This window comes from Oncorhynchus gorbuscha, linkage group LG24 (genome assembly GCF_021184085.1).
Source record: "Oncorhynchus gorbuscha isolate QuinsamMale2020 ecotype Even-year linkage group LG24, OgorEven_v1.0, whole genome shotgun sequence".
In the NCBI taxonomy this organism is placed as follows: Eukaryota; Metazoa; Chordata; class Actinopteri; order Salmoniformes; family Salmonidae; genus Oncorhynchus; species Oncorhynchus gorbuscha.
In genome coordinates this window covers 43784569-43810001 of record NC_060196.1, presented here as the reverse complement: position 1 = coordinate 43810001, position 25433 = coordinate 43784569, and the positions used below count along the sequence as shown (strand labels likewise).

General features: G+C 44.7%; 2 protein-coding genes across 2 annotated transcripts in view; both read right to left on the bottom strand.

Moving 5' to 3' along the window:
* The window catches only part of LOC124012567 (ankyrin repeat and IBR domain-containing protein 1-like), a 28132-nt gene extending 12511 nt beyond the window's left edge, over positions 1 to 15621 (bottom strand). Inside the window, exons 1-6 of the mRNA XM_046326342.1 lie at positions 15479 to 15621; positions 14166 to 14239; positions 10897 to 11108; positions 9787 to 9958; positions 9561 to 9692; positions 7616 to 7795 (exon numbers count right to left, since the gene is read on the bottom strand). Coding sequence (XP_046182298.1) covers positions 7616 to 7795; positions 9561 to 9692; positions 9787 to 9958; positions 10897 to 11084 — 672 coding nt within the window. The 5' untranslated portion in view covers positions 11085 to 11108; positions 14166 to 14239; positions 15479 to 15621. The remainder of the gene's footprint in view (positions 1 to 7615; positions 7796 to 9560; positions 9693 to 9786; positions 9959 to 10896; positions 11109 to 14165; positions 14240 to 15478) is intronic.
* Positions 15622 to 15951: 330 nt separating this feature from the next.
* Positions 15952 to 17882, bottom strand: LOC124012248 (receptor-transporting protein 3-like). Its single transcript, XM_046325722.1, has 3 exons — positions 17670 to 17882; positions 17304 to 17469; positions 15952 to 16291 (listed from the first exon to the last, which is right to left on the bottom strand). The coding sequence occupies exons 1-3, from the start codon at positions 17677 to 17679 to the stop codon at positions 15952 to 15954; spliced, it is 516 nt and encodes a 171-aa protein (XP_046181678.1). The 5' UTR covers positions 17680 to 17882.
* Between the last annotated feature and the right edge of the window lie 7551 nt (positions 17883 to 25433).

Sequence of the window (25433 nt, the reverse complement as noted above, 5' to 3'; positions counted from 1 at the left end):
TTGTTGGTTAAGGGCTTGTAAGTAAGCATTTCACTATAAGGTCTACACATGTTGTATTCGGCGCAGGTGACAAACAAAGTCACCTGCACCAAATATGATATGAAATATGTTTTTAGAAATCTTTACAAATTCATTAAAAATGAAAAGCTGAAATGTCTTGAGTCAAAAACTACTCAACCCCTTTACTATGGCAAGCCTAAATAGTTTAATGAGTAAAAATGTGCTTAACAAGTCACATAAGAAATTACATGGACTCACTCTGTGTGTAATAATAGTGTTTAACATGATTTCTGAATGACTACCTCATCTCTGTACCCCACACATACAATTATCTGTAGGTCCCTCAGTGCATTTCAACCACAAAGACCAGGGAGGTTTTCCTATGCCTTGCAAAGAAGGGCACCTATTGGTAGACATTGAATATCTTTTTGAGCATGGTGAAATTATGAATTACACTTTGGAAGGATAAGCTCAAGGATTTCACCATGTGAAAACTTTCTGAAGGCACTGTATATACTGTATGTTGTGTAAATTCTGTATCTATATATATTGTCCATATATACTGGCTCTGTATATTATTTATTTTGGCAGCACCATTTCACAGAGTCAATACCTCTTAACGACAAAGCGAAAACAGGTTTTTAGACATTTTTGCAAATGTACAGAAATAGCTAATTTACTTAAATATTCAGACCCTTTGCTCTGAGACTTGAAATTGAGCTCGGGTGCATCCTGTTTCCATTGATCATCCTTGAGCTGTTTCTACAACTTTATTGGAGTCCACCTGGGGTAAATTCAATTGATTGGACATGATTTGGAAAGGAACACACTCCCAAGAACACAGTGGCCTCCATTCTTAAATGGAAGAAGTTTGGAATCACCAAGAATCTTCCTAGAGCTGGGCGCCCAGCCAAACTGAGCAATTGGGAGAGAAGGGCCTTGTTCAGGGAGGTGACCAAGAACCCGATGGTCACTCTGACAGAGCTCCAGAGTCACTCTGTGGAGATTGGAGAACCTTCCAGAAGGCCAACCATCTCTGCAGCACTCCACCAATCAGGCCTTTATGGTAAAGTGGCCAGACGGAGAGTGGCCCAGCCAGAGCCCGGACTTGAACCTGATCAAACATCTTTTGAGAGACTTGAAAATAGCTGTACAGCGACACTTCCCATCCAACCTGACAGAGCTTTTTAGGATCTGCAGAGAAGAATGAGAAAAACTCCCCAAATACAGGTGTGCCAAGCTTGTAGCGTCATACCCGCGAAGACTCGAGGCTGTAATCTCTGCCAAAGGTGCTTCAACAAAGTAGAGTAAAGGATCTGAATACTACTGAAAAAATAAACAATTAATACATTTTAGAATAAGGCTGTAACGTAACAACAATTGGAAAAAGTCAAGGGGTCTGAATACTTTCCGAATGCACTGTAGGTTCATAATAAAAAAATAAAAAATTGATAAACAAAACAAAAACCTACTTTAATGATAAAGCTTATCTTGACGTATAGTCCATGCTTTGCAAAATAAAATTTCACCCAGAAACACTTATTTTCTAAATAACCATTCCAGCTTCTCTTAGTCTCTAACCCAAAATAGTTCTGGTTTCAGTTGTTGCATTTTGTCACGCCTTGGTCATAGTATTTTGTGTTTTCCTTAATTATTTGTTCAGGCCAGGGTGTGACATGGGTTTACTGTGTTGTCTTATTGGGGTTTTTGTAGGCATTGGGATTGTGGTTTATTTGGGGTGTGTGTAGCTTAGGTTGGCTGCCTGAGGCGGTATTCAATCAGAGTCAGGTGATTCTCGTTGTCTCTGATTGGGAACCATATTTAGGTAGCCGGGGTTTCACTTTGTATTTGGTGGGTGATTGTTCCTGTCTCTGTGTTGTTGTTCACCAGACAGGCTGTATAGGTTTTCACGTTCCGTTTGTTGTTTTTGTATTTATTAAGTTATTTCATGTATCGTCATTTGTTTCATTAAAGACATGAGTAACCACCACGCTGCATTTCGGTCCGACTCTCTTTCGACAAACGAAGAACGCCATTACAGAATCACCCACCACACACAGACCGAGTGGCGTGGTTACAGGCAGCGACAGCAGGAGCAGCGAAGGGAGGACGTTATGGACAGCAGAAGCATGGAGTATACGACGTGGGATGAAATAGACAGGTGGGCGGTCGACCCAGAAAGAGTGCCAGAGCCCGCCTGGGATTCGCTGGAGCAGTGTGAAGAGGGCTATAGGAGAATGGAGTTGGAGAGGCAATCACGACGGCGCAGAGGAAAGCCCGTGAGTCAGCCCCAAAAATGTATTGGGGGAGGGCTCAGAGGGAGAGTGGCAGAGTCTGGAGATAGACCTGAGCCAACTCTCCTTGTTAATCGTGAGGAGCCAAGGAGGAGACCAGAACCAGAGCCGGTGTTAGAGGTGAGCGAAGCAGAGACTGTGAAGGAGTTAATAGGGAAGGTGGAGTGGAGAGTAATGAGGGAGTTGCTAGCTTGGTGCTTTAGGTACAAGATTCGTCCGACGGCGCGTGTCGGGGATTTGATGGCACCTGGGTCAGCCCTCCATACTCGTCCTGAGGTGCGTGTTAGTCGGCTGGTGAAAAATGTGCCAGCCTCACGCACCAGGCCTCCTGTGCACATCCCTAGCCTTGCACGTCCTGTGCCAACACTGCTCTCAAGATCTCCAGTACGCCTTCACGGTCTAGCCCATCCTGTGCCACCTCCACACACCAGCCCTCCGGTGGCAGCTCCCCGCACCAGGCTTCCTGTGCGTGTCCTCGGCCCAGTACCACCAGTGCCAGCACCACGCATCAGGCCTACAGTGCGCCTCGCCTCTCCTGCGCTGCCGGAGCCTCCCGCCTGTTCAGCGCTATCAGAGCCTTCCTCCTCTACAGCGCTGCTGGAGTCTCCTGTCTGTTCAGCGCTATCAGAGCCTTTCTCCTCTCCTGCGCTACCGGAGTCTCCCGCATGTTCAGCGCTTCTAGAGCCTTCCTCCTCTACAGCGCTGCCGGAGCCTCCTGCCTGTTCGGAGCAGGCTGAGCTGTCAGTCTGCATGGAGCAGCCAGAGCTGTCAGTCTGCATGGAGCAGCCAGAGCTGTCAGTCTGCATGGAGCAGCCAGAGCTGCCAGTCTGCATGGAGCAGCCAGAGCTGCCAGTCTGCATGGAGCAGCCAGAGCTGCCAGTCTGCATGGAGCAGCCAGAGCTGTCAGTCTGCAAGGAGCTGTCAGTCTGCAAGGAGCTGCCAGTCTGCAAGGAGCTGCCAGTCTGCAAGGTGCTGCCAGCCTGCATGGAGCAGCCAGAGCTGTCAGTCTGTATGAAGCAGCCAGAGCTGTCAGTCTGCATGAAGCAGCCAGAGCTACCAGTCTGCAAATCAAATCAAATCAAATCAAATTTATTTATATAGCCCTTCGTACATCAGCTGATATCTCAAAGTGCTGTACAGAAACCCAGCCTAAAACCCCAAACAGCAAACAATGCAGGTGTAAAAGCACGGTGGCTAGGAAAAACTCCCTAGAAAGGCCAAAACCTAGGAAGAAACCTAGAGAGGAACCGGGCTATGTGGGGTGGCCAGTCCTCTTCTGGCTGTGCCGGGTAGAGATTATAACAGAAAATGACCAAGATGTTCAAATGTTCATAAATGACCAGCATGGTCAAATAATAATAAGGCAGAACAGTTGAAACTGGAGCAGCAGCACAGTCAGGTGGACTGGGGACAGCAAGGAGCCATCATGTCAGGTAGTCCTGGGGCACGGTCCTAGGGCTCAGGTCCTCCGAGAGAGAGAAAGAAAGAGAGAATTAGAGAGAGCATATGTGGGGTGGCCAGTCCTCTTCTGGCTGTGCCGGGTGGAGATTATAACAGAACGTGGCCAAGATGTTCAAATGTTCATAAATGACCAGCATGGTTGAATAATAGCAAGGCAGAACAGTTGAAACTGGAGCAGGAGCATGGCCAGGTGGACTGGGGACAGCAAGGAGTCCTCATGTCAGGTAGTCCTGGGACATGGTCCAGGGCCCAGGCCAGTTGAAACTGGAGCAGCAGCATGGCCAGGTGGACTGGGGACAGCAAGGAGTCATCATGTCAGGTAGTCCTGGGGCATGGTTCTAGGGCTCAGGTCCTCCGAGAGAGAGAAAGAAGGAGAGAAGGAGAGTCACTTAGATTTACACAGGACACCGAATAGGACAGGAGAAGTACTCCAGATAAACAAACTGACCCTAGCCCCCGACACATAAACTACTGCAGCATAAATACTGGAGGCTGAGACAGGAGGGGTCAGGAGACACTGTGGCCCCATCCGAGGACACCGGACAGGGCCAAACAGGAAGGATATAACCCCACCCACTTTGCCAAAGCACAGCCCCCACACCACTAGAGGGAAATCTACAACCACCAACTTACCATCCTGAGACAAGGCCGAGTATAGCCCACAAAGATCTCCGACACGGTACAACCCAAAGGGGGGGAAACCCAGACAGGCCGACCACAACAGTGAATCAACAGCCAGGTGACGCACCCCCCCAGGGACGGCACGAGAGAGCCCCAGCAAGCCAGTGACTCAGCCCCGTAACAGGGTTAGAGGCAGAGAATCCCAGTGGAAAAAGGGGAACCGGCCAGGCAGAGACAGCAAGGGCGGTTCGTTGCTCCAGAGCCTTTCCGTTCACCTTCCCACTCCTGGGCCAGACTACACTCAATCATATGACCCACTGAAGAGCTGTCAGTCTGCAATGAGCTGCCAGTCTGTAAGGAGCTGCCAGTCTGCAAGGAGCTGCCAGTCTGCAAAGTGCTGCCAGCCTTCATGGAGCAGCCAGAGCTGTCAGTCTACATAGAGCAGCTAGATCCGCCAGTCAGCCATGATCTTCTAGATATGCCAGTCAACCAGATTCTTCCAGATCTGCCAGTCAGCCAGTCTCTTCCAGATCTGCCAGTCAACCAGTCTCTTCCAGATCTGCCAGTCAACCAGAATCTTCCAGATCCGCCAGCCAGCCAGGATCTATCGGAGCCTACTACCTGCCTGAGCTTCATCTCAGTACTGGGCTTCCTCTCAGTACTGGGCTTCCTCTCAGTACTGGGCTTTCTCTCAGTCCCGGGCTTCCCCTCAGTCCCGGGCTGCCCCTCAGTCCCGAGCTGCCCCTCAGTCCCGAGCTTCCCCTCAGTCCCGAGCTGCCTCAATCCCGAGCTGCCCCTCAGTCCCGAGCTGCCCCTCAGTCCCGAGCTGCCCCTCAGTCCCGAGCTGCCCCTCAGTTATGTGGGGTTCTGGGTGAGGACTATTAGGCCATGGTCGGCGGCGAGGGTGGATTATACCAGGACGCGAAGGGGAGGAACTATGACATTAATGGAGTGGGGTCCACGTCCCGAGCCGGAACCGCCACCATGGACAGACGCCCACCCGGACCCTCCCTATGGTTGTGAGGTGCGTCCGGGAGTCCGCACCTTAGGGGGGGGTTCTGTCACGCCTTGGTCATAGTATTTTGTGTTTTCCTTAATTATTTGTTCAGGCCAGGGTGTGACATGGGTTTATTGTGTTGTCTTATTGGGGTTTTTGTAGGCATTGGGATTGTGGTTTATTTGGGGTGTGTGTAGCTTAGGTTGGCTGCCTGAGGCGGTTCTCAATCAGAGTCAGGTGATTATCGTTGTCTCTGATTGGGAACCATATTTAGGTAGCTGGGGATTCACTGTGTATTTCGTGGGTGATTGTTCCTGTCTCTGTGTAGTTTCACCAGATAGGCTGTAATTAGGTTTCACGTTCCGTTTGTTGTTTTTGTATTTATTAAGTTATTTCATGTATCGTCATTTATTTAATTAAAGACATGAGTAACCACCACGCTGCATTTCGGTCCGACTCTCTTTCGACGAACGAACACTGGTACACATTTTATCAAACAAGCTTACTGTCAAATCATCATATAAAGTACAGTACAATAAAAAGCGCAGTTCATTCTCAATCTCCCCTGAATCGCAAACAGTACATAGCTGCTCGTCTTCCATTATTGCATTAAACCTATCTTAATTGCCAGAGGAAGTATCCTGGTTCTCAACTGGGCACACAGTGACCTTTGGTTTCTTGTTAGGTGAGAGGTGACATAGGGTTCCAGATCATAGTTGTTTTTGATTTGGTTGTTCTGAGTTTTGGTTTAAGTCATATATCAGTTGGCCATTTTTCTTTGTAGCTAAGCTTTCACTTGTGTTTGATCATGTTGACATCGTAGCTTCTTTCTAAATATGTGTTGTAGATTCGCTTCCTTAAAAACGGAATTGAGTTCTTTTGTCCATGGGTAATTAATTTCCTTTGTCCATGGATAATTAATTTCCTTTGTCCATGGGTAATTGAGTTCCTTTGTCCATGGGTAATTGAGTTCCTTTGTCCATGGGTAATTGTGTGTTTTATCCCAGTTGAAGACCTTTTTTCTTATCCTGTCCTCTGGCATGTCCTATTTCACAGGGTACCCATCCCATGTCCTATTTCACAGGGCACCCAACCCATGTCCTATTTCACAGGGCACCCAACCCATGTCCTATTTCACAGGGCACCCATCCCATGTCCCATTTCACAGGGCACCTAATCCATGTCCTATTTCACAGAGCACCCAGCCCATGTCCTATTTCACAGGGCACCCAGCCCATGTCCTATTTCACAGGGCACCCATCCCATGTCCTATTTCACAGGGCACCTAATCCATGTCCTATTTCACAGAGCACCCAGCCCATGTCCTATTTCACAGGGCACCTAATCCATGTCCTATTTCACAGGGCACCCATTCCATGTCCTATTTCACAGGGCACCTAATCCATAAGAGCGTCTGCTAAATGACTTAAATGTAAATGTCCTATTTCACAGGGCACCCAGCCCATGTCCTATTTCACAGGGCACCCATCCCATGTCCTATTTCACAGGGCACCTAACCCATGTCCTATTTCACAGGGCACCTAATCCATGTCCTATTTCACAGGGCACCCATCCCATGTCCTATTTCACAGGGCACCTAATCCATAAGAGCGTCTGCTAAATGACTTAAATGTAAATGTAAATGTCCTATTTCACAGGGCACCCAGCCCATGTCCTATTTCACAGGGCACCCATCCCATGTCCTATTTCACAGGGCACCTAACCCATGTCCTATTTCACAGGGCACCAAGCCCATGTCCTATTTCACAGGGCACCCATCCCATGTCCTATTTCACAGGGCACCTAATCCATGTCCTATTTCACAGGGCACCCAGCCCATGTCCTATTTCAAAGGGCACCCATCCCATGTCCTATTTCACAGGGCACCCATCCCATGTCCTATTTCACAGGGCACCTAATCCATGTCCTATTTCACAGGGCACCCAGCCCATGTCCTATTTCACAGGGCACCCATCCCATGTCCTATTTCACAGGGCACCAAGCCCATGTCCTATTTCACAGGGCACCTAATCCATGTCATATTTCACAGAGCACCCAGCCCATGTCTCCTTGAATAGCCAGGCTTGGAACAAACTTATGCACTCCAAGTAAATGTTGTATGGCTCTATTTTGAATAAAGTTGTTTAGGATTATTTTGTGTGTGTGGTGCAGCATTCTGCATTCAGTGACGAAGTGCAGTTTCGCGGCAGCGGCTGCTCTGTGTCGGTGGTGTGTAACTCACCTCTTTATGGCGCAGCGTGCTGCTGGGTGTCTGTGTCTCGGTGTGTGTGTGTTGTGAGAACACCATCATGGCTTCGAGGCGCAGGGCCAGGTGTGTGTGCTGCTGTCTCTCTGCGTGGTCACACGGGGTTAACTTCTCCTCGTCCTCCACAAACAGGTCTGACCCAGCCTGGACCAGGAGCTAACAGACACACAAACACACAAACACACACACACACACACACACACACACACACACACACACACACACACACACACACACACACACACACACACACACACACACACACACACACACACACACACACACACACACACACACACACACACACACACACACACACACACACACACACACACACACACACACACAACAGGAGAAGTGGGAGGCAAAAGGGAAAGAGAGAGGAATAGTTAAAAGATGAGAGAAGACAGTCTCTCTCTCTCTCTCTTACCTCTACACAGTCTCTCTCTCTCTTACCTCTACACAGTCTCTCTCTTTCTCTTACCTCTACACAGTCTCTCTCTCTCTTACCTCTACAGTCTCTCTCTCTCTTACCTCTACACAGTCTCTCTCTTTCTCTTACCTCTACACAGTCTCTCTCTCTCTCTTACCTCTACAGTCTCTCTCTCTCTCTTACCTCTACACAGTCTCTCTCTTTCTCTTACCTCTACACAGTCTCTCTCTCTCTCTCTCTCTCTCTCTCTCTCTCTCTCTCTCTCTCTCTCTCTCTCTTACCTCTACAGTCTCTCTCTTTTTCTTACCTATACACAGTCTCTCTCTCCTTCTCTTACCTCTACACATTCTCTCTCTGTCTCTTACCTCTACACAGTCTCTCTCTCTCTCTCTCTCTCTCTCTCTCTCTCTCTCTCTCTCTCTCTCTCTCTCTCTCTCTCACCTCTACACATTCTCTCTCTGTCTCTTACCTCTACACAGTCTCTCTCTCTCTCTCTCTCTCTCTCTCTCTCTTCTCTCTCTCTCTCTCTCTCTCTCTCTCTCTCTCTCTCTCTCTCTCTCTCTCTCTCTCTCTCTCTCTCTCTCTCTTACCTCTACACAGTCTCTCTCTCTCTCACCTCTACAGTCTCTCTTTCTCTTACCTCTACAATCTCTCTCTGTCTCTTACCTCTACACAGTCTCTCTCTCTCTCTCTCTCTCTCTCTCTCTCTCTCTCTCTCTCTCTCTCTCTCTCTCTCTCTCTCTCTCTCTCTCACCTCTACAGTCTCTCTTTCTCTTACCTCTACAGTCTCTCTCTCTCTCTCTTACCTCTACACAGTCTCTCTCTCTCTCTCACCTCTACAGTCTCTCTCTCTCACCTCTACAGTCTCTCTTTCTCTCACCTCTACAGTCTCTCTCTTTCTCTTACCTCTACACAGTCTCTCTCTTTCTCTTACCTCTACACAGTCTCTCTCTCTTACCTCTACACAGTCTCTCTCTCTCTCTTACCTCTACACAGTCTCTCTCTCTTACCTCTAGTCTCTCTCTCTCTCCTACCTCTACACAGTCTCTCTCTCTCTTACCTCTACACAGTCTCTCTCTCTCTCTCCTACCTCTACAGTCTCTCTCTCTCTCTCCTACCTCTACACAGTCTCTCTCTCTCTCTCCTACTTCTACACAGTCTCTTTCCCTCTTACCTTTACACAGTTTCTCTCTCTCTCGCTCTTACCACTACAGTCTCTCTCTCTCTCCTACCTCTACACAGTCTCTCTCACCTCTACACAGTCTCTCTCTCTCTTACCTCTAAAAAGTGTATCTCTCTCTTACCTCTACACTCTCTCTCTCCCTCTTACCTCTACAGTCTCTCTCTCTCTTTCTCTTACCTCTACACAGTCTCTCTCTCTCTCTCTCTCTTACCTCTACACAGTCTCTCTCTCTCTCTCTCTCTCTCTCTCTCTCTCTCTCTCTCTCTCTCTCTCTCTCTCTCTCTCTCTCTCTCTCTCTCTCTTACCTCAACACAGCTCTTCATGCCAGCAGCAGCAGCGTAGTGTAGACAGGTGCTGTTCCTGTTGTCTGTAGCATTAATGTTAACCCTTTCATACTGTCCTCTGTCCAGCCTAGCCCCGGTCCAGCTCAGGATCATCTGGACACACACACAAAATTATTAGCACTCTAATGTATTTGTGTGTGTGTTCTTTGTGTGTATGTATTATTTGAGTGTGTCTGTGTATCTATACCTGTAGGCAGTCTGCCCTGCGTTGTTCGTCTCTCTGTGGTCTGGCCAGTCTGGGAGACAGTGCCCCCTCTGGCAGCAGCAGGATGTGCGCTCCCTGACACAACGCATGCAGACATGTCTCATTCTGCACGTTCCGCTTGTTAGGGTTCCCTTCTTTACTGAAAAGGAACGACCTGGAGAGAGGGGGGGGAGAGAGAGAGAGAGAGAGAGAGAGAGAGAGAGAGAGAGAGAGAGAGAGAGAGAGAGAGAGAGAGAGAGAGAGAGAGAGAGAGAGAGAGAGAGAGAGAGAGAGAGAGAGAGAAAGAGGGAGAGAGAGAGAGAGAGAGAGAGAGAGAGAGAGAGAGAGAGAGGGAGAGAGAGAGAGAGAGGGAGGGAGGGGAGAGAGAGAGAGAGAGAGAGAGAGAGAGAGAGAGAGAGAGAGAGGGAGGGAGAGGGAGAGAGAGAGAGAGAGAGAGAGAGGTTTACCATCTTTACAGAAGAGGAACTGTCCTTTCAAAGCATATTTTCAAAGCAGAGTGGACAGATGACAGACATTCCAGTTCCAAGTCAACATTATGCTGGGGCTGCAGTCCTCAGGTAGTTTATATTCAACATCTCTGTCTGTCTACAGATCCATTTACTGATTACCTCCCCTTCATCATCTACTCCCTCTCTCCTCTCCTCTCCCCATCCCACTCTCTTCCTCCACCTCACGGCTCTCTACTCTCCCTCCCCTCTGCTGAATCTGTGAGAAACAGCATTTATCACACAGCAATAACCATCAGATAAGCGCACACTTCTGGTCAAGTGCACTCAAACAGATGGCTGAATGGAAGAGTAATTTGATAGGCAGGAAGGTACCGAAATAGACCTGCAGTTAGCGAACTGGCCTTTAACACACACACACACACACTCAATTAGCTGGCCTTTTCAACCCGCTTCCTCTGACCCCTGTAATCACCCAGAGAGAGAAAAGAAGGAGGGGAGGATCAGTGAAAGGAAGATAAAAAAAATAGGCTCATTGACAGCCTGTCATCTCCTCCCAGGGGTCAGACTGCTAACACACTGGAACTCTCTCTTCTTCTCTCTCCATCGCTCCCTGTATCCCTGAAACATATCTAAGGTGAGTTACCTGAGCAGGCGTGTCATGGCGTGCCTGCAGGTGTAGTGGAGGGGTGTGTTGTGGTGGTAGGTCTCTCCGTAGGACGCGTTGGGGTCCAGCCCCTCTCTGAACTGGCTGTTGCCCTCGTACAGTTGCCATGCCAACGCCTCGTCCCCGCTGACTAGAGCCTTCCGGAACTTAGTGGCTGTGTTCCCCATCACTGCCCTTCAGGGGGCGTCGCACTGGAATCATTCAGCACAATTAATCACCTTTATCATTCAGAATTTATATATATATATATATGTGTGTGTGTGTTAATAACATACAGTACCAGTCAAACGTTTGGACACACCTACTCATTCAAGGGTTTTTCTTTATTTTTACTATTTTCTACATTGTAGAATAATAGTGAAGACATCAAAACTATTAAATAAATCATATGGAATCATGTAGTAACCAAAAAGGTGTGCGCCACAATTGATATTCCTGAGTTAAGAGGACCTGGTGAAACTCTACTTTAGAATTGGCTTTAGTAACAAGGAAATCCTTGTTCCTTTAGCACATAATAACCATATTATAAGTTGTCCCTATCATGGTGCCTTTCGATTTCCTACAATTTTATAGTCATTATTATTCCTTGTTTGTTATTATAGCTAAGATTCAATGGAGGTTATTGGTCAGCGTAGAGATGAGATTGGGAATGGGTGGCTGGGAGAGCATCAGACACTTCTCTGAGGTGTGTGTGGGGATTCCACTCATCTCACTTCAGTCTCTCGTGGATCCACTTTGCCCAAGTAGACCACCACCAGCCACTATATTTTAATTCAATTAAATTAAACAAGGTAATACAAACTGATCACAATACTTAAGTGACAGCCTGTCTCCAATGTATGTACAATGACATAATTCACAGACTTTTGGTACATTAGTTGCAGCTTAAAAGCCCTAAAAACCATAGCACTTCAAAGTAAAAGAAGTACTTTGCTTGACGTTTTTTGTGTTTTCTGTTAAAACCTGTTGAGTGTAGGGGGCAGTAAGGGGCAGTATTTTGATGTTTGGATGAAAAACATACCCAAATGAAACTGCCTAATTCTCAGGCCCATATATATATATATATATATATATATATATATATATATATATATATAATTGTCCCATATAATTGTCCGATTAGGATAGCACACATTCTAAAATTTCCAAAACTGTCAAAATATTGTCTGTGAGTATAACAGAACTGATATTGCCTGCCTTCGCTCCATTTAAAGGGATATCAACCAGATTCCTTTTCCTATGGTTTCCCCATGGTCTTTAGACATAGTTTCAGGCTTTTATTTAAAAAATGAGCGAGAAAGATCACATTGCGTCATTGGACGGCTGGGTGCCAGCAGCGTTTTGCATGCGCAACAGCTTGGAGCAGACATTTTCTCTCTCTCTCCTATTGAAGAAGCTACAGTCCCAGTTGAGATATTATTGATTATATATTGTAAAAACAACCTGAGGATTGATTATAAAAAACGTTTCACATGTTTCTACGAACTTGGATACTATTTGGAATTTTCGTCTGCCCGGTCGTGACCGCTCGAGCCTGTGGATTTCTGAACATAACGCGCCAAACAAATGGAGATATTTTGGATATAAAAATAATCTTTATGAAACAAAAGGAACATTTATTTTGTAACTGGGATTCTCGTGAGTGCAAACATCCGAAGATCATCAAAGGTAAGCGATTCATTTTATTGCTTTTCTGACTTTCGTGACCAATCTACTTGGCTGTTTGTAATGTTTTGTCTGCTGAGAGAGATGTCCTTACATAAACGCTTGGTATGCTTTCGCCGAAAAGCTTTAATGAAATCTGACACGCCAGGTGGATTAACAACAAGCTAAGTTGTGTTTTGCTATATTGCACCTGTGATTTCATGAAAATTAAATATTTTTAGATGTTGACGAAAATGATCCCGGTATGGAATGGGTGCATCAAGAAGTTGAATGTCTGCTCAGGCAACGTGCTCACACGCTCTATATGTTTTGTACACTCAGGATACAGTGCAGTTTGAAAGTATTCAGGCCAGGTCATCTGAGGCTGCACTCCTTCACCCTCCTTCTTGGTCAAATAGCCCTTACACAGCCTAGAGGTGTGTTGGGTCACTGTCTTGTTAAAAAACAAATGATAGTCCCACTAAGCGCAAACCAGATGGAATGGTGTATTGCTGCAGAATGCTGTGGTAGCCATGCTGGTTAAGTGTGCCTTGAATTCTAAAGAAATCACAGACAGTATCACCAGCAAAGCACCCCCACACCATCACACCTCCTCTTCCATGCTTCACGGTGGAAACCACACATGCGGAGATCATCCGTTTACCTACTATGCGTCTTACAAAGACATGGCGGTTGGAACCAAAAATCTCAAATTTGGACTCATCAGACCAAAGGACAGATTTCCACTGGTCTAATGTCCATTGCTCGTGTTTCTTGGCCCAAGCAAGTCTTGTTGGTGTCCTTTAGTAGTGGTGTCTGAATCAATTTGACCATGAAGGCCTGATTCATGCAGTCTCCTCTGAACAGTTGATGTTGAAATATGTCTGTTACTTGAACTCTTTGAAGCATTTATTTGGGCTGCAATTTCTGAGGCTGGTAACTCTAATGAACTTATCCTCTGAAAGTTTTCCTTTCCTGTGGTGGTCCTAATGAAAGCCAGTTTCATCATAGCGCTTGATGGTTTTTGCGACTGCACTTGAAGAAACTTTCAAAGTTATTGAAATGTTACGGATTGACTGACCTTCATGTCTTAAAGTAATGAAGGACTGTTGTTTCTCTTTGCTTATTTGAGCTATCCATGCCATAATATGGACTTGCTATTTTACCAAATAGGGCTATCTTCTGTATATCAACCCTACCTTGTCACAACACAACTGATTGGCTCAAACATATTAAGGAAAACAATTCCACAAATGAACTTTTAACAAGGCACATCTGTTAATTGAAATGCATTCCAGGTGATTAACTCATGAAGCTGGTTGAGAGAATGCCAAGAGTGTGCAGAGCTGTCATCAAGGCAAAGGGTGGCTACTTTGAAGAATCTCAAATATAAAATATATTTTGATTTGTTTAACATCTTTTTGGTTACTACATGATTCCATATGTGTTATTTCATATTTTTGATGTTGTCACTATTATTCTACAAGAAAATAGTAAAAATAAAGAAAAACCCTGGAATGAGTTGTACTGTATATGGAATAATACAATACATTCATGTAATAATTCATCACTAATTTGAAACTTTGATAATAATAAACACTTACCTCCGCTATTCAGTCCTCACCTCCTCTTCCTCTCCTCCACTATTCACAGCTCAGACATGGCCCACACCCTCACCCTGCAGAGAGAGAGAGAAAGAGAGAGAGATGGTGGGGGGGGGGGTCAATTAATCAATCAACTAATCTATCCATTTATGAAACATCCAACATGACTAAGTTACTGATTAACTGAATAGGGTTAATATTAATTGCCATGTCTACTATATAAGCTACTGTATCTGGATCCACAGACCCCATCATTTATAAACAGTCTCTGTGTTCCACCATTTTCTGCTCCAGTAAGTCTGCTGTAGACAGGGAGGGTGTGTGTGTGTGTGTGTGTAGGTGGGGGGCTACTGATAGTTTATAGGTCACGCTGTCTGTTCTACTCTCAACTCCACACAGCTTCAGCTGCTTCCAGCACACTTCGCCTCCCTCTCTCCCCTCACATTATTGCAGCATCCTCAAACCAATAATCAGTTTTCCATTGACAAAAAATATAATTAACAACCACTGGCTTTTGGTGGCATGTTGTGTTTATAACAGACAGCTTGTGTTTATAACACATAGCTTAATACTACAAAATGTATCACACACAAAGTGTTTATTAGCGTATTATAATGAAGTTGGCTAAACACAATAAGTTGCCATCCAGCTACTTAAATTTTCACACCAGGGATAAGTACCAAGAACAATACACAGTGTAAAAGTGTCAGACTCTAGACAAAGAGAAGTTAGCTGGCTAGTGCACATAGTCTGTCAGCCTGACTTCTCTAACGTACTGTAGCTAGCTATATCGTCGTCTGTCCATGCGGCCACCTGACATGTAGCCTACGGCTATACCATTAACTTTGGCTTGTTGCTTTATTTGGTGCTGTCTGGCTCTTTCACCAGGTCAGTATGGACAGACTTGCTCACTTGTTCGCTAGCTACGACCAAGCCATTTATGACTAGCTAACAATAATAGCTAGTCATAGCTACATGGCTAGATGCCACCGTTCTGCTAGCTAGCTACATCTGGCTGACGTGAATGTCTAGTGTAGTTAAACGCGATGCCAAGTTATGCTGGTTCAACCTGATGCTAGGGCTGTGGTTTATTTTAACTGCTAGTGTCTGTCTTGGTGGGCCTCAATTCAGCCTTGTCAAATCATTATAATTCTAGCTATTTAGCTACAACTGGCTAACAGCTAGCTAGCTAATGACAGCATTGGCAGCATCTAGTTGATAGCTAACACCCATCATTAGCTACTTAGCTATCAAGCTACTTACAAACATCGATTCACTTGAACATCAGTTGGACATACAAACATTCATAATACCGTCATTTCATAATTTTCCTTCTCGACTCCCCACCATCATCTCCTTCTTTCTTTCTCTCTCCAATCTCAGTTCTTCTCAGTGATGATGCGAGATGCTGCTGTTTCTGTTGTTGCTGGCAGGAAAAGGCATCATACGCATGAGCAGCACAAGTTGTCGCTGGCCATTTACACCTGATTGTTCAATACATGTCTCTGTCTCCTTGTCTTCCTTTATCAGAGATGGGTAGAAAAGTTGTTTTAAAAAATTCCTCAAACTTGTCCAAATCGTTCAAATTTGCAAACTGTAGAAGGAAAAAAAAAACACTCAAAGAACATGAAAGTCTTCCGATTTTGTTTATTACACATAATACATGTTTATTACACAACTCTAAAGTCCATAGTACAACATTATAGATAGGGCTGTTTTTAACATTTTTACAAGGAATTCTAGACAACATGAGGCTATGTGACCCCCCCCCCCCTCTCTCTCTCCTCTACTGTTCTTGACAGCAGATTCCCAGTCTGCAGGCCTCACACAGGGCTTTCTCATGGGGCCTCTTCCACACCTTCTCTGATACTTCTGACCCTTCCTCCTCCTCCTCCTCCTCTCCGTAGCAGTTCTTCCTAATCTTTACAAACAGCTGAAGCAGTGCCTCTTCCACCTCATTCTTTGAAAAGCCTGGAAGTTCAAACTCTTCCCGGCAGCGTCTGCATGCCTGGCCGAAAGGCCGCATCAGGACGGTCCCCCGGCCTGTCTCATCCCACAGCCGATAACGGAACACTACCACCACCCGTGCCGACGGCCATGTCTTAGAACACTCACCACACTGGAACCTGAGGGAGAGAGTTAGACGGGGGAGAGAGAGAAGGAGGGAGCATTACAATGAGAGCATATCTATTGGCATGGAGTTCCATCATGTCCAAGTCAACAGAAGGAGTTGAAGACAAGTGTTTTGTTTCCACATTGTGGTTCTGCAGTGCCAATCTTCTAAATCTGTGAGCCGCTTAGCTCTTTGTGGAGCCAAATCGGGGCAAATCCATAGAGATTGATAGAGGGCTCATCTTTGTAACTGTGTTAGAGTTGTCAGATTGTCTGTTAGTCAAATCTGAACTTTTTGCCATCGGAGCGTTCAGAGCACACACTGGACGCTCTGGACGAGGAGTAGGGTTCATTCGAGCGTTCTGACCTCACAACCCGCAGTCAAACCCCCAAGCTAACTAGCAAAATGTGTCTACCTTGCTAGCTACTTCCAGACACAAATGAGAGAACACTCGCACTGGCCATTTTACTCGCCTAGCAGAGCTGGTTAAGCTTTCATGTTATCTAGAGCATTAGTGACTGTAACTGCGCTGCTGGCAACAATTTAATGATGTTTTTTGCCGATGTTTAATGACACAAGTCATATTCAGGTGTTGCGCTTCCTAAATTCATCAATTATTCTGCGCTCTGGTACATTCAGACCAGAGTGCTCTGAAATCGGAGTAGATAGCCAGTGTGAATGACTAATGGTGGAAGTTATCTTTGTATTTCGGGTTTCGGGCAGGGCCGGGCTTTAAATTTGGCAAAAGCAATCGGGACTGCGTAGGGCAGGGCCTGAATGTCACAGGCATGGGTAGGGATCGGGCTTAAAATTCATGCAAGTGCAGGGCTCTACAACAGGGTCACCAGGAGGGATCAGCCAATGAAGTTGGAAGCCCCACCCAGTTGACTAGATTAAAATTAGGGAAGCCCTCAATGGCGCTGCCCGTGCTAATAGGGCATTTTAGCAACTAGAGGCTTCTGTCATTCTCTATGGGCAAATCACAGGCCTATTACAATTATAATTATAGTAAGGGAAAAACATACTGTCCGTTGGCACAGTGGCTGTACACCCGCCATCTTCTCCTCCTCTCCTCCTTGGTGAGTGTTTCTGTCAGGCCGTAGTTGAAGTGGAAAGCCCACTGGTCACTGCTGCCCAGCTCCACATCCAACATCTCCTCAAAACACTCTGACCACAGGGTGGGCATCCAGTCTGCGCAACACAAACACGCACACACGCACACACACATACAGATCAGGACTGGTCAGAAAGTGCGGATGGGACTTATTAAATAACTTTCCAGATGAATGCACATACATATGCCTAGGCCTACTGCCATTGTGTAAATAAACAAAACAAAAACTATACAGGATAAAATAAACAAAATAAATTAAAAGTATTGCCTACAGTACCTGTATTCATGGTCCTCAATGTTGGAGAACAAATGCTAAAGAATGTTGAAGAACAAAATAACAAAATGCTGTTGAAGAACAAATGACCTGTTGGTGTTGTTATATTGGTCGGTATGAGCTGGGAATATTTATATGTTCCCGGGTGCTATGGCCTTGACGTTGGGATTTGGAAACTGAAATTGAACAACTACTTTCGCTGAGGATGTGTATGCGGTCCAGGGTACTATTGCCCTGACGTTGCGATTTGGAAACCGAAACTCACCGTCTACTTTCACATTTTGCTGGCCAAGTTCTTGGCATGCTGCCCACTGTACCCTGTCTCCGAGTGTCACTGAGCGCAACTGAAGACCAGCACTCGAGAGACAATATTTTTTACAAACCCCAGAAACGGAACTGTTACTTAAATAGAGCCATGACTATATGGAACTCTATTCCACATCAAGTAACTGATGCAAGCAGTACATTTAGATTTTAAAATCAGATTTTAAAAAACACCTTATGGAACAGCAGGAAGTGTGAAGCAACACAAACATAGGTGTAGACACATGCATACACACACAATAACATACGCACTATACACACACATACACGTGGATTTAGTACTGTAGATATGTGGTAGTGGTGGAGTAGGGGCCTGAGGGCACACGGTGTGTTGTGAAATCTGTGAATGTATTGTAGTGTTTTTAAAATGGTATAAACTGCCTTAATTTTGCTGGACCCCAGGAAGAGTAGCTGCCTTGGTGAATGTGGATCCATAATAAATACAAATACATGCAAAGGCTCTGTCCCATTCTGTCATGTTCACTGACAGTTAGGCCATAAAGACAAGCATGATCCTGACCACTGCCATTTTTTATCAGTTGAACATTTGCTGGATACAGATAATTGTCCAACATAAAATCATTATAATAAAATAAGGCTCCTAGATGATGAAGTAATCTCTAAGTAGACTTAACTGTTGGTTTAGTGTGTTGCTCAAATAATTTATAGGTAACAATAAAGTTACTATAATGTTTCGGTTACAATGGTCAAGAAAGAACTATAACTTTTCTGTGAACCATGGTGTGGTTTTATATATACTGAACTAACAAATAAATGCAACATGCAACAATTTCAAAGACTTTACTGAGTTACAGTTCATATAAGGAAATCAGTCAACTAAATTATGGCCTAATCGTTGGATTTCACATGACTGGTAATATAGATATGCATTTGTTGGTCATAGATACCTTTAAAAAAGTGTGTGTGGATTCAAAATACCAATCAGTATCTGGTCTGATCACCAGACTTGGCGGGAACTGGAGAAAGCTGTCGTACACGTCGATCCAGAGCTTCCCAAACATGCTTAATGGGTGACATGTCTGGTGAGTATGCAGGCAATGAAAGAACTGGAATTTTTTCAGCTTCCAAGAATTGTGTACAGATCCTTGCGACATGGGGCCGTGCATTATCATGCTGAAACATAAGGTGATGGTGGCGGATGAATGGCACAACAGTGGGCCAAAGTATCTCGTCAAAGTATCTCTGTGCATTCCAATTGCCATTGATAAAATACAATTGTGTTCGTTGTTCGTAGCTTATGCCTGCCCATATAATAACCCCACCGCCACCATGGGGAACTCTGTTCCCAATGTTGACATGAACAAACCGCTCGCCCACACAACGCCATACATGTAGCAGTTGTGAGGCCGGTTGGGCGTACTGCCACATTTTCTAAAACAGCTTTGTAGGTGGCTTATGATAGAGAAATGAACATGACATTTTATGGTAACAGCTCTGGTGGAAATTCCTGCAGTCAGCATGCCAATTGCATCTGTGGTATAGTGTTGTATGATAAAACTGCACATTTTACGGTGGCCTTTTATTGTCCCCAGCAAAATGTGCACCTGTGTTTAATCAGCTTCTTGATGTGCTAAACCTGTTAGGTGGATGGATTATCTTGGCAAAGAAGAAATGCTCACTAACAAAGCTGTAAATAAATTTGTGCACCAAATTTGAGAGAAATAATCTTTTTTTGCGTTTGGACAATTTCTGGGATGTTTTATTTCAGCTCCTGAAAACACTTTACATGATGCATGGCTATTTTAGTTCAGTGTAGATTGGACTACTATACAACATAGTATTTATGTTCATTTTATTCAGGAAAACAAGGACCAAAACAATAAGCAGGCAGATAGTAATAGCAGGCGCGGTAGTAGTTGCCCTTGTCTTTGATTTCTGAGGTAAGATAGGAATGACAGTTAAGATTTTGTTCTGTAAATAGTTTTTCTGTAGCCCTAATAACATCTTGCTCTGCCTCAGAGTATACTTCCTGAAGTACCTTCTCATGTCCAGTTTAACAGTAGGCCTATGTTCCTATGAGTCTTACCAAGTATCCCAGGTGGATAGGCCTGGGCCAAGTACCCACAGGGGAACACTGATATGTGGGAACACCAACCCCATGTTGAAAACCACTGCAGTAATAAGCAAAAGGATTCAGTGAGTCAAAATGGCATTTGTCATACATGTTTATCCATGTGGCTCAGTAGGTAGAGCACTTGCAATGGCAGGGTTGTGGGTTCAATACCCACGGGGAACCAGTATGAAAAAATACAAAAATGTATGCACTCACTACTGTAAGTTGCTCTGCACCAAAGCTGTGGAACAATAGTATGTAAAGGAGAGGAACAATTGATCGTTCTTATTCATAATATAAGTGTTCATTATTTATTATTGTAAGCTGAAAAACAATGAACATTTTGTTTTTTCCTGTTTGAGGAAGGGGAAGCCTGGACCAGAAGTTCACCAGTTCAAATTCCCACTCGCCCACATAACAGCAGAAATACAATTTCCAAACAACCACTATAGTCTCCAAAAGTCTTAAGAACTATTTTTCACATTGGGGAATTTAAGATTACCTGAGTTTCTGGAAGGATTATGATAGCATAATCATAACATATGTTGTTCTAATGAGGTTGGTTTATTACTGGACTATATTCCCGTTGCCTTGTTTATGCAATTAGGATTTTAAATGATCCGTTAGCTGTTGCAGTTTCCTGTGGACTGCATATTACCTGATATAATTATAAATACATCACATAGCACAGGGCACAGACATTAATTCAATGTCTATTCCACGTTGGTTCCAAGAAGTTTTATTGAAATGACGTGGAAACAACATTGATTCAATCAGTGTGTGTCCAGTGGGACATACATGTATGACAATCAGAGCCACATATTTTAGTAATTAAATAGTGAAGAATGATGGACCTACAATCAAAAGTCATTCAAAGAATTGATTGAAATATAGAAATGTTTATTAATGACAAATGTGAAACACACACACACACACACACACACACACACACACACACACACACACACACACACACACACACACACACACACACACACACACGCACACGCACACGCACACGCACACGCACACGCACACGCACACGCACACGCACACGCACACACAACCCCTAGGAGCCCAAGGTAATGAGTGGGTATGGCAACTGACTGATTCTGAGTGAATAACACAACAGGATCCAAACATATGAAAACATCCATGCAAACATGTTCTAGGGCTTGATTCAATCAGATTTGCGTTGGTTGACACCCGCATAGCGGTTGTTTTGGCGGTTTCGGAAGTGGAACTACAACTCTGGTGGAACCTTATCGCCTACACTGCCATTGGATGCAACGAAACCACCTGACTTTACATCCGACAAATCCCATGCCGCCGTGTTAGAAGTTCCTACAGCCGTGTTACAAGATCAAACACATGAATGGTTGATGTTCTATTATAGGCTCTACTGATAGGCTTTAAATCGCCCCCATCCAAATTAAACAGAAAATTATCCAACAGCATACACTTTATATCGCTGGTTGATTCAACCAGTGTGTGCGCGGTGGGAAGGAAGGGAGTGATTTGTGACACACAAGAGCAACTGTGGATTTATGCTCAATCTGATTTTAGAAAGATAAAAAAGGTCTGGAGAACAGGAGAGTCTATATGGAAACTAGTGACACGTTGCCACTTATCATACAAATCAAGTTTTATGCATGGTTGGAGTTGGCTGGCATCAGACTGGGCTGTGGGTGAAGCAGGCCAGGTACTGGTGGCAGCAGATTTGGCACTGGCGGTGGTGGTAAAGTCATCCAGAAGACTACCAACTGTGGGGTCAATTGTATAGTGCTCAAAATGAGTCTCCTAGTCTGGGTCCATTTTCTCCTGCATGGTCTTCCCAGTCGGCCTGAGCAGGTAGTCCACACACCAATCAGCTCTCCTGAAAATGAAAAACAGAACAGAATGCAAAATAAGACAAAAATAAATTAATATGATTACTCACAATATCTTTTAATCAAATCTAAACACTGACAAAATTTTGTTTCTGCCATGTTTTAATGGATGTAGTAATATTAGTTCATTAAGAAACAATGGTGTGTTATGTACTGAGGTTCTTCATAAAGGCAATAGAAGGAGGGGAGCACTTACAGAGGCTCTAGCTTGGCTAGAGCTGCCCTGAGAGACAGCAGAGGCAGTGGTGGTCTTCACAGGGGCTGTAGCAGAGCTGGCTGTGCCCTGAGAGACAGCAGAGGCAGTGGTGGTCTTCACAGGGGCTGTAGCAGAGCTGGCTGTGCCCTGAGAGACAGCAGAGGCAGTGGTGGTCTTCACAGGGGCTGTAGCAGAGCTGGCTGTGCCCTGAGAGACAGCAGAGGCAGTGGTGGTCTTCACAGGGGCTGTAGCAGAGCTGGCTGTGCCCTGAGAGACAGCAGAGGCAGTGGTGGTCTTCACAGGGGCTGTAGCAGAGCTGGCTGTGCCCTGAGAGACAGCAGAGGCAGTGGTGGTCTTCACAGGGGCTGTAGCAGAGCTGGCTGTACCCTGAGAGACAGCAGAGGCAGTGGTGGTCTTCACAGGGGCTGTAGCAGAGCTGGCTGTACCCTGAGAGACAGCAGAGGCAGTGGTGGTCTTCACAGGGGCTGTAGCCGAGCTGGCTGTACCCTGACAGACAGCAGAGGCAGTGGTGGTCTTCACAGGGGCTGTAGCAGAGCTGGCTGTACCCTGAGAGACAGCAGAGGCAGTGGTGGTCTTCACAGGGGCTGTAGCAGAGCTGAACAGGGGCAGAGAAAAAGGGGAAATGGAAGAAGATTATTATATAACCTGATATGAAAATGATTTGAGAGTAAACAGTATTTAAAATCTTGGCAGGTTACACAAACAGGCTTCCTAGGCACATCATGCTGAAATGACAAAGGAAATAAAGAACAAAAATGTATATGAATACCGACAATACAGTCATGTGATATTTAAAACATGACACACAATTGTTTTTCTCCATCATATTTTGATTGATGTAAGTTCTCTGTATTAGTTCTAAAATGATAACAGTGCATGATGTAGTAGGTCAAATGCCACTTACAGACACAGGTGCAGGGATTGGGGCACTCAAAGAAGACGGGTAGGGACACTCACAGAGGCCAGAGGAAGGATTGAGGCACTCACAGAGGTCGGTGCAAGGGTGGGGGCACTGACAGAGGCTGTCGACAACTTGGCCGGGCTAAATAAAAAAATACATTTAGTTGCATTAACCCTTGTGTAGTCTTAACATTCTGTATACTCCCCTTGTCCTAAGGGTAAAAAATGACGGGCCTTCACTAAAACCCTAAAATAGAGCAGCTTAGTTGAATTTTAAACCCAAAATCTATTTTGCATGAAGAAACAACCTGTCATTCATCACAAACTTTGTGAATATTTGGGTTTTCCCTCTTCACAATGTAGAAAGACTGTATTTAATCAGTGGACACCACTCATTTTATATTACAACACACCATGTCATTACCATGTCATAATTATTTTCTTTACTAAAGTAGAGGTTTATTATTATTATTATTGCATATGTGTGAGAGAAAAAAAGCAAGTTATAGCACTTAGAAAGTAGCAGAAATGTGTAGAAAGTAGTTTTGAATGCATTTTACTGAAGGAAAACAATAACAGTCATGAACCTTTTTAGCAACATAGTGATATGTTCTTATATACAGTACAATTAGGAATTCAACTACAACATACTAGTCATCTCCCATTTTTTTAACCATTACCCCACCCACAAGGTGTATAAACAACAACAATAAATAAGAATAAAATAAGATAGATACAAAATAAAAATGTGAAGAACATGATGATATGATATTACAGCAATACATAATAAAATGAACAGTGAAAATAACTTACATTACAGATATAAAAATACAAATTTACCTCTGACTGGAACCAGTTGCTCATCCACTGTTACTTCAGGCCCAGGGTTGTAGAGGTACGGCAGACACTCCACCCACTCCTCCCAGACCTCTCTTATGGCTCCACCCACTCCTCCCAGACCTCTCTTATGGCTCCACCCACTCCTCCCAGAGCTCTCTTATGGCTCCACCCACTTCTCCCAGACCTCTCTTATGGCTCCACCCACTCTTCCCAGACCTCTCTTATGGCCGCCAGTTTGTCTCTCGCACCTCTTTCAGATCTTGACTCATGGTTATCAAATCGTTGCAATCTTGAGAAAGTGTGAAAGATTTTCAGTGGCATCGTGGCATGTATGTAGGCACGCAGGTCAATCTCATCCATCCTTTTCCAGTTGTCTCCATATTATCGGAAACGCTCCAAATTTTTCATCTCCAGGATGATTTTTCCGATGGCTGGTGTGATGAACATGTAGAATGTTGAGGCGATGTCCTGGGCATGGGTAACTGCATGTCTTGTGGGCCCTGGGGTCAAACATAGTGGCAGGTTATTTGTGACCCTTAAGACAACACATAAAGATTATTGAAGGTTATACTGTTATAAAACCAGATCAATACAAACCAAGCTTTTTACAGGTTAGCCTGTATTTTATTTACTTGAGCAGGCTTCCTTGCCAAGTTAAGGTTGGGTCTTGCTGCTGACACATAAGAGCACCCAACACCTTTGCTTATTGAACTGCAAAAGAGAGAGAAAAACCTAATAGTCACAATGAATTGAGGAGAAAATCCTTTTGACAGGTGACATGGTTATCTGAATCAGTGTTCTATCACGCTAGCCATAGTAGTTGTGACATTTTCTTTTACATTTAACATTGACAAACAGTTCAATGCAGTCCTCAATTGAGGAATCTGAACAGCAGAAACATGCTAGGTGCTGGCCCGGCAGGTCCACCGGTAGAGATCTGCTTAAAATATAGGGGGGAAAATACAGACACTATTTTTATTTTTATTTCACCTTTATTTAACCAGGTAGGCTAGTTGAAAACAAGTTCTCATTTACAACTGCGACCTGGCCAAGATAAAGCAAAACAGTTCGACACATACAACAACACAGAGTAACACATGGAATAAACAACTATACAGTCAATAATACAGTAGGAAAATATGTCTATATACATTGTGTGCAAATGAGGTAAGATAAGGGAGGTAAGGCAATAAATAGGCCATGTTGGCGAAGTAATTACAATATAGCAATTAAACACTGTAATGGTAGATGTGCAGGAGATGAATGTGCAAGTAGAGATACTGGGGTGCAAAGGAGCAAGATAAATAAATAAATACAGTATGGGGATGAGGTAGTTGGATGGGCTATTTACAGATGGGCTATGTACAGGTGCAGTGATCTGTGAGCTGCTCTGACAGCTGGTGCTTAAAGTTAGAGAGGGAGATATGAGTCTCCAACTTCAGTGATTTTTGCAATTCGTTCCAGTCATTGGCAGCAGAGAACTGGAAGAAAAGGCGGCCAAAGGAGGAATTGGCTTCGGGGGT